This window comes from Vicia villosa, linkage group LG7, assembly GCF_029867415.1.
Source record: "Vicia villosa cultivar HV-30 ecotype Madison, WI linkage group LG7, Vvil1.0, whole genome shotgun sequence".
Lineage (NCBI taxonomy): Eukaryota > Viridiplantae > Streptophyta > Magnoliopsida > Fabales > Fabaceae > Vicia > Vicia villosa.
In genome coordinates, this window is record NC_081186.1 from 86491910 (window position 1) to 86515153 (window position 23244).

At 34.0% G+C, this 23244-nt stretch overlaps 1 protein-coding gene across 1 annotated transcript; it reads left to right on the top strand.

The window, feature by feature from the left end:
* Positions 1-17531: 17531 nt before the first annotated feature.
* Positions 17532-21252, top strand: LOC131621081 (GDSL esterase/lipase At2g42990-like). Its single transcript, XM_058892291.1, has 3 exons — positions 17532-18061; positions 19124-19613; positions 20663-21252. Exons 1-3 carry the CDS (start codon positions 17687-17689, stop codon positions 20854-20856), a joined length of 1059 nt encoding a protein of 352 aa, XP_058748274.1. The 5' UTR covers positions 17532-17686; the 3' UTR covers positions 20857-21252.
* Positions 21253-23244: the final 1992 nt, after the last annotated feature.

Consider the following 23244-nt stretch of genomic DNA (forward strand, 5'->3'; position numbering starts at 1 on the left):
TTTTCAAAAGAAAAGAGTGCACAAAAGGCCCAAAAAGTTTAAATGAGTTTGATTCTTTTTAATCTTTTTGAAATGGTTTGATATGCTTAAGGTGTTTTAGCATTTATTCAAGAAAAGATTTAACTATCACTTGACAAAGTTAAGGTTTATTATGAAAGGTTTGAAGTTTGAAAACAAGAAGGTTTTTGAAAAGAGAGATAAGATTTTTAAATTTAAGAAGATGGGCAAGAGATTAATGGACTATCCTAAAACATAAAATAAAAGTTAAGGACAATAAAGATCTAACCACTAAAGAATCAAACACTTGACAATAAGTCAACATAAGGTCCATTTTCCTTTGGATTGCGTTAATAACAACAGATAAGAAATCCATCAGTGGACGAATATCCCAGATCATCAAATAAGAGAAAAGTACCAAAACAAATCACATGAATCAAATGAATTAAGATTCCTAAGATAAGTTCACAAGCTCCAAGGTATCAGATAAACCAAGATGTCTCAGATGCAGCTTAAGTACCAAGTATCAAATGAAGCTTAAGGATCAAATGAAGTTCTCATTGTATCAAATGAAAACTCCAAGTCACGGTTAACAATCCTTGCATCAAATAAAAACACAAAAATAGACAAATAAAACCCAAGGTATCGAATGCAATTTTAAGGTCTTAGTTAAAAGTCTCAAGCTCAAGTGGATGGTTCAGATGAGTCTTATATTTCACATGAAAATCCAAAGCAAATGATCTAACCTAAGTCCAAAAGTCTAAATCTCCATAGCAAAGAACGCTTTAGACTTTTTCAAGAGCACTTGACTGCACCGAATATAAATTTTAATGCCTTTGCCTCATTTGCCACTGAATAGTTTTCTTAAATAAAAAACGCCATAAGTACCAACCATGATACTACATAGAACCAGAATAAATATCATGATGACTCTTAGACATCCGAATTATGATGAAACCAAACAATTCTACCAAGAGATGCACAATTCTATGGATCATGGTGGTAGGCCACAATATAGGGGTCATGGACCATGCTCTTTTTGTTTTTCTTTTCCAAAAATTTTCTCTTTTTTTCTTTCTTTTTCACAATTTTTTCTTTTATTCTACTTCATAGCAACCACAAAACAGGTGCACAATGATTCTCTCCCTAACTTGAATTCAACCAACATTAATGTGTGAATACTCCCTACTTTCTAAGGCAAGGCGAAAATCCAAACAATAAATCATAGTTAAGGGATCAAGAAAACAAAGAATCAACATTCATATAAAAATGAGAACCAAACACTCATAGACAAGAATTTAGCAAAAACAACATGGACAGTGACAAAAAGGCTCAAAAGGGATACTAATGATCATACACTCACAAGGTGAATTGACTATTTGGACAAGGTAGTTGTGCTCAATATGGAACAAAAAATGCCTTGTTTACTTTCATGCATTTATACAATCAACAAAAATAAAAGATTAAGCATGATAAAATCCAGTTAAAACAAGAATTGTGGCCTCCAGCATATATGAACAAAGGAAAGCTTCCTCACATTTATGGGTAAAAAGGGAATTAAAGTGATTCAATCAAAAAGAAAGTAATTCTAAAAGAATAAATGGCATGGTAATTATACAAATGATAAGTTTCTTAAACATGCTATGCTATAGAAAGCGATAAACGAGTATCTGACGTGTACCAACTTTGAAAATTACCATACATTCGCAAGTTGAATAAATCAAACTTGAAAAAATCAATCAAAGCTTGCAAGATTGCAGGTGTTGGATCTGTGACATTCAAGCTCTATGATGAGTCAATAAGGTTGTTGACTGAAGTCAGGTATGTTCCTGATTTGAAGAGAATGTAATTTCTCTTGGTGAATTTTACAAGAAAGGATATATTTTCCAAGGAGAGAAAAGTATCCTAAGAGTCACGAATGGGTCGAAGGAAGTCTTGAGAGGCGTGAAGAAACAAGGCTTGTATACCCTTAAGGATGAAGTTGTAAGTGGTTCGACAAATGTTGCATCCACAAAACCTTTGTCGAAGACAGAAGTTTGGCACATGAGATAGGGCCATGTTAGTGAAAGGGATCTGGTCGAATTAGGGAAACAAAATCTGCTTGGTGGAGATGAAGTCGAAAAGCTAAAGTTTTGTGAACCTTGTGTACTTGGGAAATCTTGCAGAGTGGAGTTCAACAAAGGTAAAAAAAGAACACATGAATCTCTTGATTACATCGATACTGATCTTGGAGGGCCTGCAAGGTGTCCATCACATTCAGGAGCGAGGTATTTTCTATCCATAGTAGATGATTATTCCCGAAAATTATGGGTATTCATCCATAAGACTAAGGATGAAACTTTTGAGAATTTTAAAAGTTGGAAGACTTTGGTCGAAAATCAGACTGACAGAAAGGTCAATAGGTTGAGAATCGATAATGGCCTTGAGTTTTGCAATGAGGCGTTCGACAGCTTTTGTGCTGCCTCTAGTATTGCAAGGCATAATACTACTGTAGGTACTCCATAACAAAATGGTTTGGCTGAAAGGTTTAATCAAACTATTTTGGAGCGAGTTAGATGCATGTTGACTAGTGCTGGGTTAAAGAAGGTGTTTTGGACCGAGGTTGTTTCGATAATAACATATCTGATAAACAAATGTCCTTCGATTGTGTTAGATATGAAGACACCTGAAGTAGTTTGGTCGGGACATCCACATCATCTCTACAGACTTAAAGTATTTGGCTGAGTAGTCTATGCTCACATTAGGCAAGAGAATGTCGAACCTAGAGCTCTGAATTGCATGTTCATAGGATACCTTGAAGGAGTCAAAGCTTATAGGCTATGGTGCCTAGATCCAGGTCACAAGAAGAGTATCACCAGTTGAGATGTAGTTTTCAATGAAGCTGAAATGGATTTTAAGAAAACTGATGATGTTAGTCGAAGTGCAAAAATATCTAACGAGAGCAGGAACCGATAGAGATTCATGTTGAGGTGGAGCATGTTGATGCTGAATTGCATATCCCATATGAAGTCAAAAAAGAAACAGAAGATGCTCAGGAAGTTGAGGAAATTATCGATGGCTACCTATTATCGAGAGAGAGGTCAAGAAGAGTCATCAATCTACCTCAGAGACTTGGGTATGCAGATCTTATAGCTTATGCCTTAATCACTGCAAGTGAGGTTCTAGACGAATAACCTAGAGACTATAAGAAAGTTATGAGGAGTCACAATAAGACTGAATGGATGAAGGCCATGAAGGACGAGATGAAATCTCTTCATGATAATCACACTTGAGAACTGATCAAAAAACGTGTTGGAGCAAGGTTAGTTAGTTGTAAATGGCTTTTCGAAGTTAAGGAAGGAATCAAAGGAGCGGCATTGAAGATATACAAGGAAAGGTTAGTCGCAAGGGGTTTCACTCAGAAAGAAGGTGAAATTCTGGTATGACAGAACCCAGATGTCATATACGATGCCGTGACATCTGGTCTGTTATAAACGCAACAATGGTAGGATAGGATGATCTTTAATTTTGGTTCAACACCTGTATGCTAAACTATCATAATAATACTGGAACCATTTATGCATAATGATAACTCAGTTATCACAACCAGATTTTGATCTGAGGTGGTTCTGTAAAAGAACAAGCTTTGGAAGTATTCCCTGATGTCATATTGGATGTTACGACATCTTATACCAGATTAATAAACCAGTGCAGAAAATAAAGAACAACATACAAACAGTAACGAACACACAGAATTGTTCACCCAGTTCGGTCTAACCAACCTACTCTGGGGGCATACCAAGCCAGGGATGAAGTCCACTATTAGCAGTATTAATTCAGAGCTAAACTTCCAGTTTACAACTCCTCACTTAATCACTACCCAATGACCCCTCTACCTAGGTTCTCCCTAGATATGGAATATCTCCATTCCACTCCCAATCACAACAATGATGTCTTAGCAGTCAACAACTCAGCCACTGCATCGACGGCCATATTACCAATATTCTAAATACACAAATAAACATAGCTTAGAGTTGCTTCAAAGCTTCCTCCAAGAACACAACTCCACTCATTGCTTCACAACTTCTGAGTGAATAAAACAAACCTCTTACCTACACGCTTCGAGGCACAAATCAGTGACCTTCCCACAAACCGGGAGGTTCACCTACACGGCTAACCCTAATGGTTACATCTTTCTAAACGCCAGGTAGCTTAATAAACTAGGTTACAAAGTTTCCTATTTATAACCTATTCCCAACTGGACTTGGGCTTGCAATCACAACATTATTTGCTGTTACAAATCACAGAAAACTTTCTGCTAAAAACAAGGTCTTCAATCATAAGTTTCCTAATTTATCTTCATAATTGGAAACTGCATAATTCTCCAATATTCTAATCTTGATTCTCTTGATCTCTAAACCTATGCCACATAGGATTGCATAATATTCCAAAGAATATTCTGCATCTTTTGAGTACTTACTGAATCATTATATTCTAGCTCAGCAGGCGCGTGACAGCTAAATATAACAGTAACTGCTGTCAAATACTGATGTCACAGAGCATGTCGTGACGTTCCATAGAACATCTTGATGTTGTACCTGTTCTGCATAAATCACAGCAAACAGTATTCTTCACTTCAATTCTCTGCTTCTCACATATCAGGGTGCCAAAAAGACAGCCCATGATTTGTTCTATTACTGATGTACAATCAGCACAATCTTTAGTTTCCCAAAATAAAGACTGAGATAAATAAGGAAACATAATAGAAATAGAATAGAAAATGTAGCAGCTACTGCTGTCAAACACTGATGTCATGACGTCGAGCATGACATCCAACTCACAGCATGTATTAGCTTACACAACCAGAACCTGCATAACCTTTAACACCACACACCACATGTCATGACCTTAGTCAAGACAACAGAATACACATGAATGTTTTACCACAAAATGCAGCCAATCAAAACATCTACAATCTCCCCCTTTGGCAAATTTTTGGCTAAAACATTCTGTCACCACATTAGAGAAACATAGTAGAAAAACAACTAGCAAACTACCAGTTATGCAAAGCACATCAAAACATCAGTCGTGCTGAACAAGTTCCACAAGCTACACTATCACATAACATGAACAGAACCAACTTGTTCAATATGATCTGGGGTGACACTCTCTTCTCCCCCTGTTTGGCCATAAATGTTGCCAAAGCAACGGACATCTCCCCCTTAAAAGTTACTCTTCATGACATGACCACCTTGAGACTGTATATTGCAACTGTGAAGAGCCTTCCAACACTTGTTGACATGCAGGCACTAGACGAGTTCAAGATTTGTGGATACCAGACGCACATGATTAGATTCAACCATTCCCAGAAAAGCTGACTGTAATGATACATCTTGTTAAATAAAATTTTTCATAAGAAACTTCCTCTAACTAAGTTGAAAAAGCTCCTGCTGACTTGGACCACCTTCATTATGATGATAGAGTATAACAGACCAAGATAGTTTTCTAGAATTATATCTTGAACTAAGAAGACACTCCCCCTATCTGAGATAATTTGTGCTTCATACAGGAAGACTTGTAATGATGAATGGAAAATATAAGACGCATCTTCATATCTTCAAGAGCGCACCCTCTGCCCAACTAACTAGCTGACACACTTCACTATTACAAAGTAACTCCTTTACAAAATATACTCACATCAGAATTTAGATGTTATAACATCTTGTATAACATTAAGATACAGTTGAACAGCTCAGTACATTCAACTAACTCCACTTCTCTTTCTTCAACAGATTCAAGTCTACCACCTTATCTCCACCTGAAATAATTAACAAATAACCTTTTGACACTTGATGCTTCCATAGAAAGGTTGCCACAGACTCAACAGAAAGAACTGCCACTTCTTCCACTTGTTGATCATAACCCTACCGAGTTGCACTCTGATCATGGTCTGCCAAGATAATTTGAAATCCTCCTTGATATGATGTTTCTCATAATGATTAACATACTCTCGAATTAGAATTAGAAGAATCCTTTTTATCTACAGCTATGTTGATCATCTCACCAAACTTCTGTCTTCATAGTCATACTCACTACTGAAGTCTTCATCATGAAAGTAAACACGAATTGCCAGAACATGTTACCATCACCTACACTGATTGATGTCTTGTCATACTTCATACTCCCCCTGAGAATTACAACATAAGGATGTTTTGAATAATTGTCCTTAACCTGAAGCATTCTTCATTTGGAACTGCCACACTTTCCAAATTTGGAATCCTTAGTTTGCTTGCTACACAAGATCCAGACTGCCACTTCATGTACCTTGAAGTAGAAGAAACTTCTAAATAGCTCTTGAACATGTCTTCAACAGATAGGTCTGAACCTAATCTTTACTGGTGTCTTCAAGTGTTATGATGTAACATACAAAACAAAGCATCACATACATCTTCTTCTTCTTCCACATAGTTGATGTAAATATCCAGCTCCCATCAAGACACTCACCATCTCCTATATGTTTCTTCTTCTTGAATCAACTCACCAGCCAACCATTGCCTTTCTTAATGCTTAATTGAAGATAACACAGAACTATAATTGATGCATAGTTCAAATCGGACCATGGACACTTCATACACATACTTAGCTCCCGACAGAGTATATGAATCTGTATTCAGGCTGTACATCCAATAAGTACTAAGTCTCCCGTCAAAGCACCTATTAGTCACTCAGATAGAATTTGCTGCTCACACCAGGTCCTTCTAAATGATCTCTTCTTCATACATGAAAGCATTGACAATGATGTTACAACATCTGTTATGACATCATTCATTTATACTCTTTGGATTTCTCATTCAACATCTCCTGTATGACACTTGGGGAAAGGCAAAGAAAGCACGACCAACACCATCAACTCAGCTACACATCAGTCATGATTAAGGGATAATATATGCCATATCTCAATAAACTTTTCTTCAGACTTCTCTTGAGATAATGGATGCCACAATCTGTACCCCATGAGGAGATTCCCTCAACAAGGTTTCTGGAACATATTCACTTATGACATAACTCCTGAAAATACCTCAGATTCCACATAGTAATCTGACTCCCTTGAATCATCACACAATATTCAAAACCATATTTCACTATGCACGATACACAGTATTCAGTTTTCACCACTAACTGTTCTATGGTTAAGAAAACAATTCACACATCTGGTTCCTTTGATCAAAAGAACATACCAGATATAAGCTCATCTTGAATTTTCATAGAGGTCTTGAAAAGAAAACCTGAATGAATCCTTTTACTTGCACTGAGCTCTACTTCCAACTCCCATAAGCTTATGCCTGAAATAAACTGACATTTGGGATGGAAGGTTCAGTTGATTGTATTCTGACCAATCAACACAAAAAGCAGATGTCTCCTCTTCCAGATCAGGAGTAGGTTCCAAACAAATGTACTCACACTACATAAGTTTAGCACCAGAACATCTGTTCTTCAACTGGTAGCTGCATACAGTATGCCATCAGTTCCTTCTTCTGCCACTTGAAAGAACTTCCTCCCTTTACAGAACCAGAGTTCAATGCTCTCATAGACTTGGTTGTGACACCAAGTTTGAGTAAGCAACCTCCATCCCGCAGTTATGCAGTTATGTCATCCAAGCCCACACTATGATGAATCCCTGCTTCTTTTCCAACGACATCAGACACTCTGATGCATGAGTCATCAGAAGGACTAGTTAGAGACTAATCCTCTAGCTGTACCAAGGATTCCACTTCCTTGAGCAAAGCTGTTTCCATGATGTCAAGAATACTGCCACTTGTTCTTGGCTTCACAGTGTACATTAGCCAATGCACTTCCTTACATAGATCAGAAATAAACTGATCCAAGTAACCACCATCAAGATGATGATGTCTTCTTCTTCTTGTGAACTCCAAAGCTGAACATGTTTCTTGCCAGGAAATGTTTTTCAGAGATCATATGTTTATGTTGCCACCAAAGAGATAGATCTTAAAACAAATGCACTATCCTTCCTGTACAGGGTCTTGAAGAAGAGATGTTCCAACATCTTTAAGAACATCAGTTATCTTGAACTCCAAGGATAATCAATTAAATACTTGTACTTGGCACAAATAGCAATTGATCTTAAATCCTTTCCCAATTAGATTCACCCTTAGGAAAGAGATAGATGAATCTTTTCTTACAAATGTGTCACGCAACAGCCAGATCCATGTGACACCGTTCAACAGCCAACTAAACACAAGGCTGAACCAGACGTGGGGAGGTTAACCAAATCTCCCCCTCAAACTAACAATCATGAAAATTCCACACCGCTTATCCATGCATTGTACATAAAAGTCTCATCATACAACATCCCTACCAGAGGCAATTAAATCCATGAGTTATACCTATACATACTTCATACACCAGTTGAGGGGACTATACTTATATAAACCATGGTTAACAAAAATACCGTGCAGCGGAAAGCAACTAAAATTTAATCTCAACAAAACCTCAGGCCTAACACAATAACCTTTGCACAAACATATCAATCCAGGTGCACTAGGTTGGGTTTGAAAGTAAATCAATATCCAAACAACAATAACCTACTAACATAGCTGCTCCCTTGGCATACAACAACAAGTAGGTTTCATTCTTACCCTGTCATGAATGGTCCATCCTCCAACTTCAAGGGACCATTCAACCAATCATGTGAACCCTCCTTGCTCAGCAGGTTTTTCAGCTACGTCGGCTTCTTTCATACCACACGGATCTCCTTTTAAACCTTCTTGAAGAACACAACGATCATGAGAAATACGCTCAAGCATTTTATAGACCAGAATAAGATTAATACCCTAATCTTTCATCATCCCCAGCTTCATAGAACATAGCTCCAGTGATACTTCATAGCACCTTCAACCTGACAAGTCTTGACTGATCATATATAATAAATTGGTGAAGTGTCTTACGATGTCATGACATTACCGGTGACATTTCACCTTCAGCTTCTCTCTTGATGAGGATTCTTCAGTTTAGAGAAAATTTTCACAAGGTTCATCTTCAGATATCTCAGGATTATATTGGACGCCATAATCATGAAGATTCTCTTAATTAGGTCACCACATATAAGTTTAAAAGATAATTTATCAAGATCCTCACTCCCGCATGAAGAATTTGATATTAACACCTATAGCTTCACCTTCTTCCTTTAAAAAGAATACGAATCCTGGACAACTTGATCTTCAATACCAGATTTGCAGAAAAATCTTCTTCTGAAAGAAAAAAAAACCATGTGTTTTCTTTAAATCTGCTGAAACTTCCATGTCATACAACCTCTATTAAAAACCAGTCGTCTCCTCATCACTTCTTTAACACAGAGATCAAACCGGTCAGACTTTACATCTTAATCAAGTGCGCTTCTTCTCCTTTACCATTGCACCAGAAAGTATCATCCCTCGATCTCATCCTGAAACAGAATAGGATGCCCGCTCTGATACCAATTGAAATTCTGGTATGACAGAACCCAGATGTCATATACGATGCCGTGACATCTGGTCTGTTATAAACGCAGCAATGGTAGGATAGGATGATCTTTAATTTTGGTTCAACACCTGTATGCTAAACTATCATAATAATACTGGAACCATTTATGCATAATGATAACTCAGTTATCACAACCAGATTTTGATCTGAGGTGGTTCTGTAAAAGAACAAGCTTTGGAAGTATTCCCTGATGTCATATTGGATGTTACGACATCTTATACCAGATTAATAAACCAGTGCAGAAAATAAAGAACAACATACAAACAGTAACGAACACACAGAATTGTTCACCCAGTTCGGTCTAACCAACCTACTCTGAGGGCATACCAAGCCAGGGATGAAGTCCACTATTAGCAGTATTAATTCAGAGCTAAACTTCCAGTTTACAACTCCTCACTTAATCACTACCCAATGACCCCTCTACCTAGGTTCTCCCTAGATATGGAATATCTCCATTCCACTCCCAATCACAATAATGATGTCTTAGCAGTCAACAACTCAGCCACTGCATCGACGGCCATATTACCAATATTCTAAATACACAAATAAACATAGCTTAGAGTTGCTTCAAAGCTTCCTCCAAGAACACAACTCCACTCATTGCTTCACAACTTCTGAGTGAATAAAACAAACCTCTTACCTACACGCTTCGAGGCACAAATCAGTGACCTTCCCACAAACCGGGAGGTTCACCTACACGGCTAACCCTAATGGTTACATCTTTCTAAACGCCGGTTAGCTTAATAAACTAGGTTACAAAGTTTCCTATTTATAACCTATTCCCAACTGGACTTGGGCTTGCAATCACAGCATTATTTGCTGTTACAAATCACCGAAAACTTTCTGCTAAAAACAAGGTCTTCAATCATAAGTTTCCTAATTTATCTTCATAATTGGAAACTGCATAATTCTCCAATATTCTAATCTTGATTCTCTTGATCTCTAAACCTATGCCACATAGGATTGCATAATATTCCAAAGAATATTCTGCATCTTTTGAGTACTTACTGAATCTTTATATTCTAGCTCAGCAGGCGCGTGACAGCTAAATATAACAGTAACTGCTGTCAAATACTGATGTCACAGAGCATGTCGTGACGTTCCATAGAACATCTTGATGTTGTACCTGTTCTGCATAAATCACAGCAAACAGTATTCTTCACTTCAATTCTCTGCTTCTCACATATCAGGGTGCCAAAAAGACAGCCCATGATTTGTTCTATTACTGATGTACAATCAGCACAATCTTTAGTTTCCCAAAATAAAGACTGAGATAAATAAGGAAACATAATAGAAATAGAATAGAAAATGTAGCAGCTACTGCTGTCAAACACTGATGTCATGACGTCGAGCATGACATCCAACTCACAGCATGTATTAGCTTACACAACCAGAACCTGCATAACCTTTAACACCACACACCACATGTCATGACCTTAGTCAAGACAACAGAATACACATGAATGTTTTACCACAAAATGCAGCCAATCAAAACATCTACAGAAGGTGTCGAATTTAATGATGTGTTTTATCCTGTTTTGAAGCATAGGTCCATCTGGCACAATTCGATCTTGAACTAGAACAGATGGATGTGAAGACTGCGTTCTTGAATGGTGATCTAGATGAAATAATCCTGATGAGGAAACATGAAGGGTATGTCGAAAAGTGGAAGAAAGATTATGTGTGCAAGCTAAAGAGATCTTTATATGGATTGAAACAATCTCCTCGACAGTGGAATAGGATATTCGACAAGTTCATGTCACACATAAGTTTCATTAGAAGTCAGTTTGACTATTGCGTTTACTTCAGATTTTGACCTGGTAATTCATTTGTTATTTTTTTTCTTTATGTGGATGATATTCTCATAGCAAGCAACAATGTCAAAGCTATAATGAGGGTGAAGGATGAAATCAATAGAGAGTTCGATATGAAGGATTTGGGAGCTACATCCAGGATTCTTGAGATTGACACCCGAAGAGATAGAAAGCAATCGAGATTATGCTTATCTAAATAGGCATGCCTACGGAAGATTCTCGACAAGTTTGGTATGTCGAATTCAAAGCTCGTTGTGACTCCGACAAACCCTCAATTCATGTTGAGTATAGATCAGAGTCTAAGTACTGATGTCGAAAGAGCTTATATGAATAGCATTCCATATGCTAATATAGTAGGTTCTTTGATGTATGATATAGTCATTACTTGACCCGACATAGCATATGCAGTAAGTCTTGTAAGCAGGTATATGGCAAATCCTGGAAAGGCTCACTAGAAAGCATTAAAGTTGATTTTAAGGTAGTTAAATGGGTCTCAAAATAGAGTCCTAATTTATGGTGGAGCCTTGGGTGAAGATAGTAAAGCAGTAAACGGAGGATATACCGACTCTGACTATTTCATGAGAGGACTAATCGAGCGTGGAGAAGTCCAAGTGCTAAGGTTTCGACAGATCACAATGTTGCTGATATGATCACCAAGACATTGTCGAGTTGCAAGTTTTTCCACTGTATGCAGTTAATAAAGCTGCATGATGAAAGCTAGTTTGTTCTTTGATACTAGAGTTTGTTCCAAGGTGGAGATTTGTGAGATATTTGATCGAACTCTAGAGGGTTGAAGAGTAGCTTCGAGTTCAACAAAGGTTAGCATGTCGAAGACCTACATACTGTAGTCGAAGTGTGTTCTAATATGTGGGTGTCGAAATGGTAGGGTTGTTAGTATTTCGAATTTGGTCTGTCTGTTATGTCCAATTGTTTAAGTTAGCTTGTAATGGATATTTGTGAAAAAGTCCAATAGTTTAGTATGTTAGGTTTTATTAAAAATAGCATACTAGTCTTTCATAATTGCATACTGCAAATCCTAATTTAGGATGAGAGAGTTATTTGTTATTCTTGTAACACTTGTAATCTTGTTTTAAAAAGAAAGTATAGAATAACAATTATAACCAATCATTTTTGTGCTTCTTGTTTCTCATTGTGTTTCCTATGTTATTGGCATCCTTTTCACAACAACTCTCTTATTTATTAGACTTATTATATTTTTGTTTTTTTATTTTATTTAATCTCCTATTATAAATTTAAACAATTTTGATTTTTCTCTAATATTTTTATATATATAAAATTGACAATAATCTTATTTCTAAAATTACAATTTTTTTATAACATATAACAGATTATTTTATATAAACATATAGGGTAACTTTATAAATAAAAATATAAGTTAGTAAAACAAACATCTCATAAATTTTTTACTAAAAATATAGGTGAATAAACCAACCTGTTTGAATTTAAAATAAATTATTAATTTTATAGATAGTAAAATTGAAAGATCAATTCAAAATATTATAGTTAAAGGTATGGCTGTTCTTATTCTCCAACACCGGTTGTGATCAATTCATCACCCACCATCAAGCAACTCCAACCCAATCTTCGGTATCATTATCTCTCAAAACATCTATCATCTTCACTCTCATCACAACCCATAACTCCACAACTGTTTCTCATCACTAACTCACATCTCCTTTCTTTATTTCTACCTTTAGGCAATCAATGACGATGACCATTCTTTAGGTGACATTTGCCAATCTTGAAAATCAACTTACATACTCACTTCTGTTAATTAAACATAGGTTTTATTATGAAATCTGTAAATTTATGACTATGGGTGTTAGGTTTTGTTCAATTTTTTTTAGTTAAATGATAATCTTCACTAGAAACAATTTCTCTACCTATCATTATCTTTAATCAATCTTAAGATTTAATTTTGTCAAATAAAAAACAAAAATCAAAAGTAAAATTAAAAATATTATAAATGTTAAAAACCAATCAATTTTTTTACAATGATCGCAAGAATGTTTATGTATGAAGATTGTGTAAAATTTTTGAATCATTCCTCCAATCGAGATCGAGTCCGCCCGATTCTTCAATGATCCTTTCATCACTCCTATTGGTGCCTTGTTTATGAGATTATTGTCTTATATTATTTGTAGTACTAAGTCATAGTTTAGAGGCGTGTTCATTGTTATGATTTAGACTAAATCGTTGGCCAAGGCTGAGTTGGTTTAGCGTTAAATTAGCGTCCTATGACTAGGACGAGTACAATAGCCTAATAAGACGACAATGACTCCTTCTCAGGATCTCTTAAAATTACATGATAAGGTGGCAATAATCCCTTTGTAAGGGCCCGGAAAGATCTGCAATACATAACAAACTCATAGTGCCAATAAATTAAGAAAATAAGGCGCCTCATTAAATACTCTTCCTTTCTAGGGGAAAAAAGTGTCCCCTTAACTATGTTATTCATTAAAAACGGGTCTGTATAATCCATGTCCTCGTCTTATTCAATCAAAAGGAAACATAAAACAATTAAATTTAATAATATCCCATGTTTATTTAGTTATAGGTTATGGGGAGGAAATGCCCATTTAGTTCCTCAAACTGGTATGCGACATGTGGTAACTTCTGGTGTATTTGATACGAACCCTCACAATTAGGAAACAACCTCCCTATCGGAGTAGGTGAAATAACTTGCCTAAGCATAATATCATCTTTCTTCATCTCCCTTGGGATCACCTTGGAATTATATCGCCTGGAAACTATTTACTTTGCTCAAAATTCATGGGTGTGGGCGATCTCTCTAGCCTCGTCAATCATGTTTGAAGTACATATAAACTCTGCTTCATTTTATTTAGACACACGAATTCAATTTATTTGGACCAATGATTGTTAGATATGGCATTTGTATATAAAAAACATGGGTCGCCATCGGGTGTGTCTTACCTTCTGCATTAAAATGTTCACGATGCCATATGAGCATGTCAATCTCAACTAGTAATATGGTGTACGTGTCACAAAACATCTTTAATGGTGTTTACTTAATGGTGGAGCGGGTTGTCATAAAATATGATTACATTAGCTTTGCAGAAACTATATTAAATACAATTATTAAATAGAATAAAAAAGAAAAATCAACATTAAGGGGCGCGCTTAGCACGGTCTGTGATATTTTATTTTCTTTTAAGTGGAGATCTTTAGATATTTTGAGAGTTAGACACTATTTTGGAGCTCAAGAACTCAACATAGCACTGTAGCAAGGAAAAATCAAATAATCAGAGCATTGATCGGTGAGAAATCACCATTGATGCTCGATCATATTTTCTTTTTACTTGTTGGTGAAGTTACCACGTCAATGACTAACTAACTTTCCCTTTGATGGATGGAGTTATTTTGTTATGTATTGCTCTTAATAATTTGTATGTGAAAAAATGATGATTAATATATGGTGAAAAACCTTGTGTTTATGTTTCTTTGTGATTTGGATCATTATTAAGAAGTATGTTTCAAGTTAAGACCTAGGTTTTCATCTATCAACAAATAAAGTTTAGATATAGCTTTTGAGTTGATATTCACTAATATCAAGCTTTGAATGTTATCATTTTGATAGTTAGGTTAAGAGATCATTTAAGGATCAAAATGATAAAACTCACAATATGGTTTAGAGATGAAACATATTGAGAGGATATGTGATTATATTGATCATTTATGAGTTCACATGCTTTGTTAAGAAATTACGTATGGAGTAGATTGTCGAATCCTAATCTTAACATGCTTTTACCAATAGTTTAAAACCAAAACTCTCTTTTACCGATACTTGATACTTTTTATGAGAACGAAACTTTCCGTTACTAAAACCAAAACCAAAACCTTTTATGAATCTTATGCTTAAGACAAATATAACTGTAGAGCGGTGGTAATATCACATCAGTCTTTGTGGAAACCGATAATACAAATACTTTACCCTATCAAAAGTGTTTCAACAAGGTCCTCCTGAGAATTATGATCAATAGGTACATAGACTATTTCAAAGCATTTGAAATGTTTATCTAAGTTATGTACCTTATGGAGGTATTTGATGATCATGGCTTCCTTTGCTTGATACTTACCAACTACTTGATTGGCGTTCATCCAGGAATCTCTCTGTGCTCTTAGATTTGAAGCATCCATTTCTCATACGAGGTTCATACTAGAGAAGAAGACTTCGTAATCAACTTAGTTATTAATGTCTATTAACTCAAACCTCAAGGATTGTTCTATGAGATTTTTTCCTAGGCATTCCAGTATTACCAAAACACCACTTCCCTTTAGGTTTGAGGCACCATGTACCAACAATGTCCAGACATGGAATGCTTCTTCGCTCGTTAGGGGGTTAAATTTTACTAATAAATCTTCTAGTACTTGAGAATTTATACTGCCTCTAGGTACATAGTGAATGTTATACTCGTATAGTTTGAGCAACTACGACATTATGAATATATGTGCTTATAAGTACATCTGTTTGTAACCGTTATATGATATTGGTAGCTTTGACAAAGACAATATCTAAGATCAAATGGCGTTCGGTGAAGTCTGTGGAGACAACTACCCAACAATCTCTGATGATGGATTATTATCAAAGAAGTTATCTCAAGCCTCAAGAGTTAGAGGACTCAAGTTCTAGATGAAGTGAAAAATTAATATTGAATCAAGAAAGGAAACTTGAAGCTTCAAAGTATGCAAGAGAGGAAGTGTGAAAGCATTCCTCGTCCTGAACTTAACATGTCTTTGAATGATTAGTTTAATGTAAAAGTATAAGAGTAACTCTCCAAATACTAAGACAACTCTCTCTCACACACACACTCACACACACAAATATATTTTGAAGTCTTCATTATTTTATAAAATACTTGAAAATATTTGTATACACGTAACTAATTGATTATTGACTTGTTTAATCAGTTAGCAGCATCTTTTACACTGGTCAAATGATAGCGTATTAGGTTTAATCTATTAACTCATTTGTAACCTCAAAAAAATTAAGGAAGCCTTTAATCGATTAGTGATTCCTAAATTCAAAAACCATCAATATTTTGCTTATCTACTTTATTAATAGCTAGGGTAATCAATCAGAAAATTAAAAAATTCCATGGATTTATTCCTTTCTGCGTCAGTTCTTCTCCTATAAATAAAGGGTTTCTCCTTATTATATTCTATAATAGTTTTCAAAATTAAAGATATATTATCTTATTTTCTATTCTCTCCATCTCTATTTTCCTATTCTTCACTAACTGTTCAACGGGTTGAAATACACAATATGCTGAAGTTCTTTATGAAGCCACCTAACGTGACAATTACCGCACCACTGAATATCAAGACATATGACTAGATTTTTCTTGTGAAGGATGGAAAAACCACTCTAGTTCAGCTCTTAATGAAAGTGTGACAACTAATAAAACCATCCAATTAGAGTCTATTTTGAAAACTTTCATGCAGGAAATAAAGTTATGATTTCAAGCTCAATGGAAGAGTTAAAAAAGTTGGAGGAGAAATCGCTACTATCCTAAGCTCGTGGGAGTATGAGGAGACCCCATTCTTTGTAGTTTTAGTGTAGATTTAGATTTAGGATTCTTTCTTATTTTACTTAGCGGTGTTCCAGAGGGAATCAGAGATCTTGAATTTCGATGAATCGTAGTTGAAACGATAAGTGATTGGATTGAATGCGACAAATCTCCGTGTTTGATTCTGAATGCTCTTGATTTGGTGACCTGAGGAGGTTACGAACTAGTAAATCGGAGATTGAATTTAAAATCGTGAAAATAGTAGGAATTTGAAGTCGTTTCCCATAGACAACACCACTTTTCCATTTAGGAACCAGAATTGGAGATAATTTAGAAACAGATGGTTTTGAATTGGCTGTGTTGATCCCTGTTACAGTAGCGCAGGGTGGACCTGCATGGTTAACACTCCAACGCTCAAGTTAATTCAAGATTCAAGATGAGTGTAGTGAAAAGTGAAGATCAGAAAATATACATTGCTTTCAATGTGAATCGACTTATATACCTCGAGTCAAGTAGAGCAAATTTGAGACGAATTATACCTTAACCGTTTAACCATTTAAGCCTCAGCCATATATATATATATATATATATATATATATATATATATATATATATATACACCAAAAAAGTTAGAACCACATACAAACTGATCATTAAAAACTCCCAACCAAACTTTCTGTCAGCATTAATCACATTTATCTATCCTTGAAAAACTACTATATATACATGTATAAAGTTTCTGTGGAAGCCAGAATAGCTTCTCCAAAAAGAAATATAACCACAGTTACATAATCATTATTATATATCATGAGGCCTATATACATTTGCATAACATGGGCAATATTAATAACCCAAGTTATCATGGTGGCCTGTAAAACTAGAAATAATGTACCAGCAGTAATTGTGTTTGGTGATTCTTCTGTGGATTCTGGAAACAACAATAAGATAGCAACACTTCTCAAGAGCAACTTTAAACCCTATGGCCGCGACTTCGAAGGCGGCCGCCCCACCGGTCGGTTTTGTAACGGCCGCGTTCCACCGGACTTCATCGCCGAGGCTTTTGGTGTTAAGAAGAATATACCAGCATATCTGGATCCTGCTTATACCATGGATGATTTTGTTACTGGTGTTTGCTTTGCTTCTGCTGGAACTGGATATGATAATGCAACTTCTGATGTACTTGTAAGTTTCTTTTTCTAACCAATTGTTCAAATATATAGTCACTAATATAATAGTGATTTTTTTGTTAAGATAATTTTTTTGGGCACTAAAGCTAGTCTTATTTTATTTAATAAATTAAATAAAATTTTCAAATTGATATCACTTCTTTAAATGAACTTTGTCAAACAAAAAAAGCCTTCCATAAATGAATTTTTAGAGCCAAAAACCAAATTATAGAAAGTCTAATTTAATATTTTTTACTTAAAGAAGAATAAAAATACCAAATAATAATTGAATGAGAGGTAAAGAGTATGTTCATCTTAATCCAAGGTTCTAAACTCGAATCCAATTCTAAATATACAATAATATTAAATTTTTTAAATTAAAATTTTGCCATCTATTTTAATCTATCTTTGACATAAAAAATTAATTTATAGAAGAATTAATCTTTTTAATTACACTAAGAAGATAGGATACTATCAGAAACAAAACTAAAAATAAGAGTTAGGTTGAATTTAGTCAATAAAAGACTAAAATTAAGAGTCCTATATAGACTCATCAACGATTCAAAATAGACTATTAAAAGAAAAGAATCCAAATAATAATATATACACCTTCAATCATTGATGGTATTAAAATCCTACAAGATAGGGTTGTCAAGAAAGTTAAAGAGGTTGTTCATGATAATTAATGGAGATATGTTGTGGTAGCTATGCTAGTGACACCTTAGACATGACAAGGTGTGGTACCATATGTATTGTCGAGAGAAACAAAGTGATAGAAAAAATAGTATTCAATGGCAACACACTAAAATTAGCATAATATTAATATTTTTAATGTATCAATAAAAGGTATACATAAAATACATATACATAAAATACATTTTACATCGGATAAAATATGTTTTTAACATCTGAAGATTTTTCGAAGTAACATAAAGTGTTATTGTATATTTGTCATATTTTATTTCGGTGTCTGATCGAGATGAAAAACAACTTATCACTTTGGATTAAATATAGTTAACTTAATTATTTATTTTTTTAATTAATTAATTAATTAACATGGGTTGTCAATATTTTACAGAATGTGATACCACTATGGAAGGAGATAGACTTCTACAAAGAGTATCAGGCAAAACTAAGAGCCCATGTTGGTGAAAAGAAGGCAAATGAAATCATAAGTGAAGCATTATACCTAATAAGTTTAGGAACCAATGATTTTCTTGAAAACTACTATATTTTCCCAACAAGACAACTTCATTTCACAGTGTCACAATACCAAGATTTCCTAGTGGATATTGCTGAAAATTTTGTGAGAAAATTGCACTCACTTGGTGCTAGGAAATTATCAATAACTGGTCTTGTTCCTATGGGGTGTCTTCCATTAGAGAGGGCTGCAAATATTTTTGGTGACCATGGTTGCAATAAGAAATATAATAAAGTGGCTTTGCAGTTTAATGCAAAGTTGGAGAAAATGATTTATAAGGTGAATAAGGAGCTTCCTCAATTGAAAGCTTTGTCGGCAAATGCTTATGATATTGTCTTTGATATCATTTCAAGACCTTCTTTTTATGGTATGTTTTCTATATTTGTTTTGATTTATGTGTCTTATGAGTTTTCATTCTCAATAGTGACATTTTCAAATTTTCAATCTACCCCATCCAAAAATAGTGTGTTAAATGGACGGATCTCAATAGTTATTTCTTTTAATAACACTCTTGTTAGAAGTATCTCAACTCAACTTATCATTTTTAAAACAACTATTGACTTTAGTATAATCAATAATCGTAAGATAGAATATCAATATTTAAAAAAAATTAGACTTTAGTTTTAATCAGTTTTAATTTTTAATTTTTAATTGTATTATTTAATTAATACAAATAATTTGATACAATTAACTTAGTAAAATTTATTTTCTGCTTCTGATTTTTATTTTAATTTTCTCAATATTTTTAAAGTGTATTTGAAAGAATAATGTTTTTAATTAAAAAAGTTTATATATAAAAAATAAAAATAATAAGTAAAATTGAAAGAAAAAGTAAATAAAAATCTAATATTCTCTATTAGTTTTGATATAAAAAAAAATCCACATTTAAGAAAAAGCATAAATAATCAACTTGATGCTTTAAAACTAAAAAACAAACAAGATTAAATTATTATTATTATTAAGATCATAGAGAAGAAAAGAATGTACTATTTGATTAAAAGTAACAATAAGTTGTATTCTGACATGAATTAACTATTGGAATTAATGAAAAAGCTCTGTTTTGAGCACCTACTTGAAATTATTAAACGTAGCCAGCAAGAAACTTTTATATATTTTGTACCCTACTAAAGTTTTATTAGGTATGCTTTTATAATTGGTCATTAATAGAAATTTATGGAGGGCCAGGTCACCTATCTACCAAACAAGCAACAAAATATGATTGTTTTTAGTATTGTTTTGAGCCTCAAAAATCTTGCTTGGACACAATCCCAACGCACATCCAACATATAACAAAAATTAAAACAAAAATAATTTTATGATATTATCTAATATTATTTTAATTTTTAGTTTTTTAAATTATTTATTTATTTATATGAAATTTCCAGACAACTTTCATGTATATATCTTGTTTTGTAGGATTTGAGGAGACAGAGAAGGCATGTTGTTCTACTGGAACATTTGAGATGAGTTACTTATGCAGTGACAAGAATCCACTTACATGCAAAGACGCAAACAAATATGTGTTTTGGGATGCCTTTCATCCTACTGAGAAGACAAACCGTATAGCTGCAAATTATTTGATCCCTAAACTTCTGGCAGCTTTTAGATGATCCATTCATTCCCTTCTTAACTAATTTGGACATTTAATATTTATTTGGTCACCATCTATCTTATGTTCAAATATTATTGTTTTACAAACAAAGAACTTAATTCTAAACCATTTGTCTTAGATCACATTTGGTCTCTGCATTTTATAATATATGCATGTGTTGAATTTTTGTTGTTGTGATTTTATAAATTTTACCAAATGTTTGGGTGTTCAATCCAATCATAGATGATTTGAACATTAAGTGAAAATACATTTAAGTGTTGTAATTGGTTACCACAAAAGTGTAACAGGGTTATATAGGTACGAAGAAAAGTCAAATAAGCTAAGAGAAAGTGGTTTTGTCGAAGGTGTAATTGGTTATGTATTTGCAAGTAATCGGTTACTACTGTTAGTATTTTTCAATTTTGTAGCAATAATAATTATTTATAAGTTTTGTGTAACAAGTTACTTGTGTGAAGTTTCTATTTTTTTTTTTTACAATTTAATTTGTTGTTTGTGTCTCAATCTACTTGTAATTGTTTCTAATACCTTATATCAGTATCAATGTTAAAGATAATTCTCTTCGCTTTATTTACTGCTTCTGATTATTCACTCTTTAGATAGTTACAGTTAAACCTTCTACTCAATTAATAACTTTTGATTTCGTTATACTTTACCTTAGTGCCAATGTCCATTCATGTTTCCTGTAAGATGTTTTCTACTTCAGGTTTATTTTTTTTTTGGTGTCAATTCTATAGATGATTTAGGATTTTTTTTTTTCAATAAGTAATGGAATTAATCACAAGAAAAGATTACACGCAAGGAACCGACTACCTCTTTATACAAGAGAAGAAGAATTATTAACTGATCTAAACCACTTCCAAACAACGAGAATAATTGCGCTATAGCATTCGTCAAAATTTATTTGTAGGACCATTATTTTTTATTGCAATTCATGTATGTCAATTCTAAAGATTTCTATTGATTTTTCATTAATTCATGTTTTGTGTTTGCTTCAGTTGAATGATTCCCCATATTTAATTTGATGAGTTTATTTGTACAATATTTGAAGATTTATTAAGAGGTTGTGTGATGATTTGCTTGCTGCTGGAGATATTATTGGTATTATATTAACACTAGGTAGAAAATTTAACAAATTTGAAATTTAGTGTGAATGGTTTATTAGATCAATGTAAATGATTCTTCGAATGCCATTTGTAATTTTTAAAGGCCCAAGTTTATCTGTTAAATGTTAAAATAGTGTTAAATTAGGCTATTTGTTATATTTGAAGCCCTTATATTCAATATTGTTTAATTTAAAAATATTAAAATATCAGTAGCTTTAGGGTGTGTTTGGATTGGCGGTGAACAGAATTGATTTTAGTAGAATTGAGTTTGGTAGAATTGATTTTAGCAGAATTGAGTTTAGCAGAATTGATTTATGTTTGGATATAATTTTGTAAAAGTGAGTTGAATAATAAATTACAGTGTAAAAATCATCCCGAATCAATTCTGGATGCAGAAGCTACAAATTCTAGCTTCAAGTAGAATCAATTCTGGAGACAGAATCAATTCTACTTTTGTCAAACCAAACATCTTAAAATTATCCAGAATTGATTCTACACCTCTAGAATTGCTTTTGGCATTTTCAAAAGCCAAACCAAACATGCACTTAATATGATAACTTTTTTTATAATAAAAGTAAGGATCAATATTTAATATTTAATATTGTATATTGTATATTTTATGATGTTGATGGGTTGTACCATATTTGCTGACAAGATTTTTACTCTTATCGAGGCACAATATTTGTTGTTGTTTAGAGACCTAGAGAGACTTGATGCTTACAATTGGACATCTGCTGCATTTGGTCACTCAATAATGACATCTTAGAGATGCATCTATGTTTAGTTGCAAGCAGCTTGGTGGATATCCTACTCTTGTACAAGTATTTATGTCATTTAATTATGTCATTTAATTTCTATCCTTTAATTAATTGTATGTTAATTCATATACTTTTATTTATATTCTTTAGTATATGTATTTTAATTTATATCATATAATCTATTGTGTAACACTGCTGGATTCACAAGTACTTTCCCACAATTGGAAAGAGATGAGAGAATTGGCTTTCATATGAGAATCAAGGGCTTCCTCGGGCGATGAGATGGACGAGCTTAGACCGGTATTGGACGCTATGGCACCTACAGACGTCGTATGGCGCCCGTTCGAGGATCACAGACAACATCGTCCTTTTGACGAGCTATCTCTGTACAGGGGGTTTCTAGTTTGAGGTGACTTGCATGTTCCGTACTTGCCCGACAGATGTTTACGTTAGTTTGAATTTTGTCAGTATATTCCACCTCCTCCTCCTGCTGATACGATGAGTGATGATGACATTGTTGTGGAG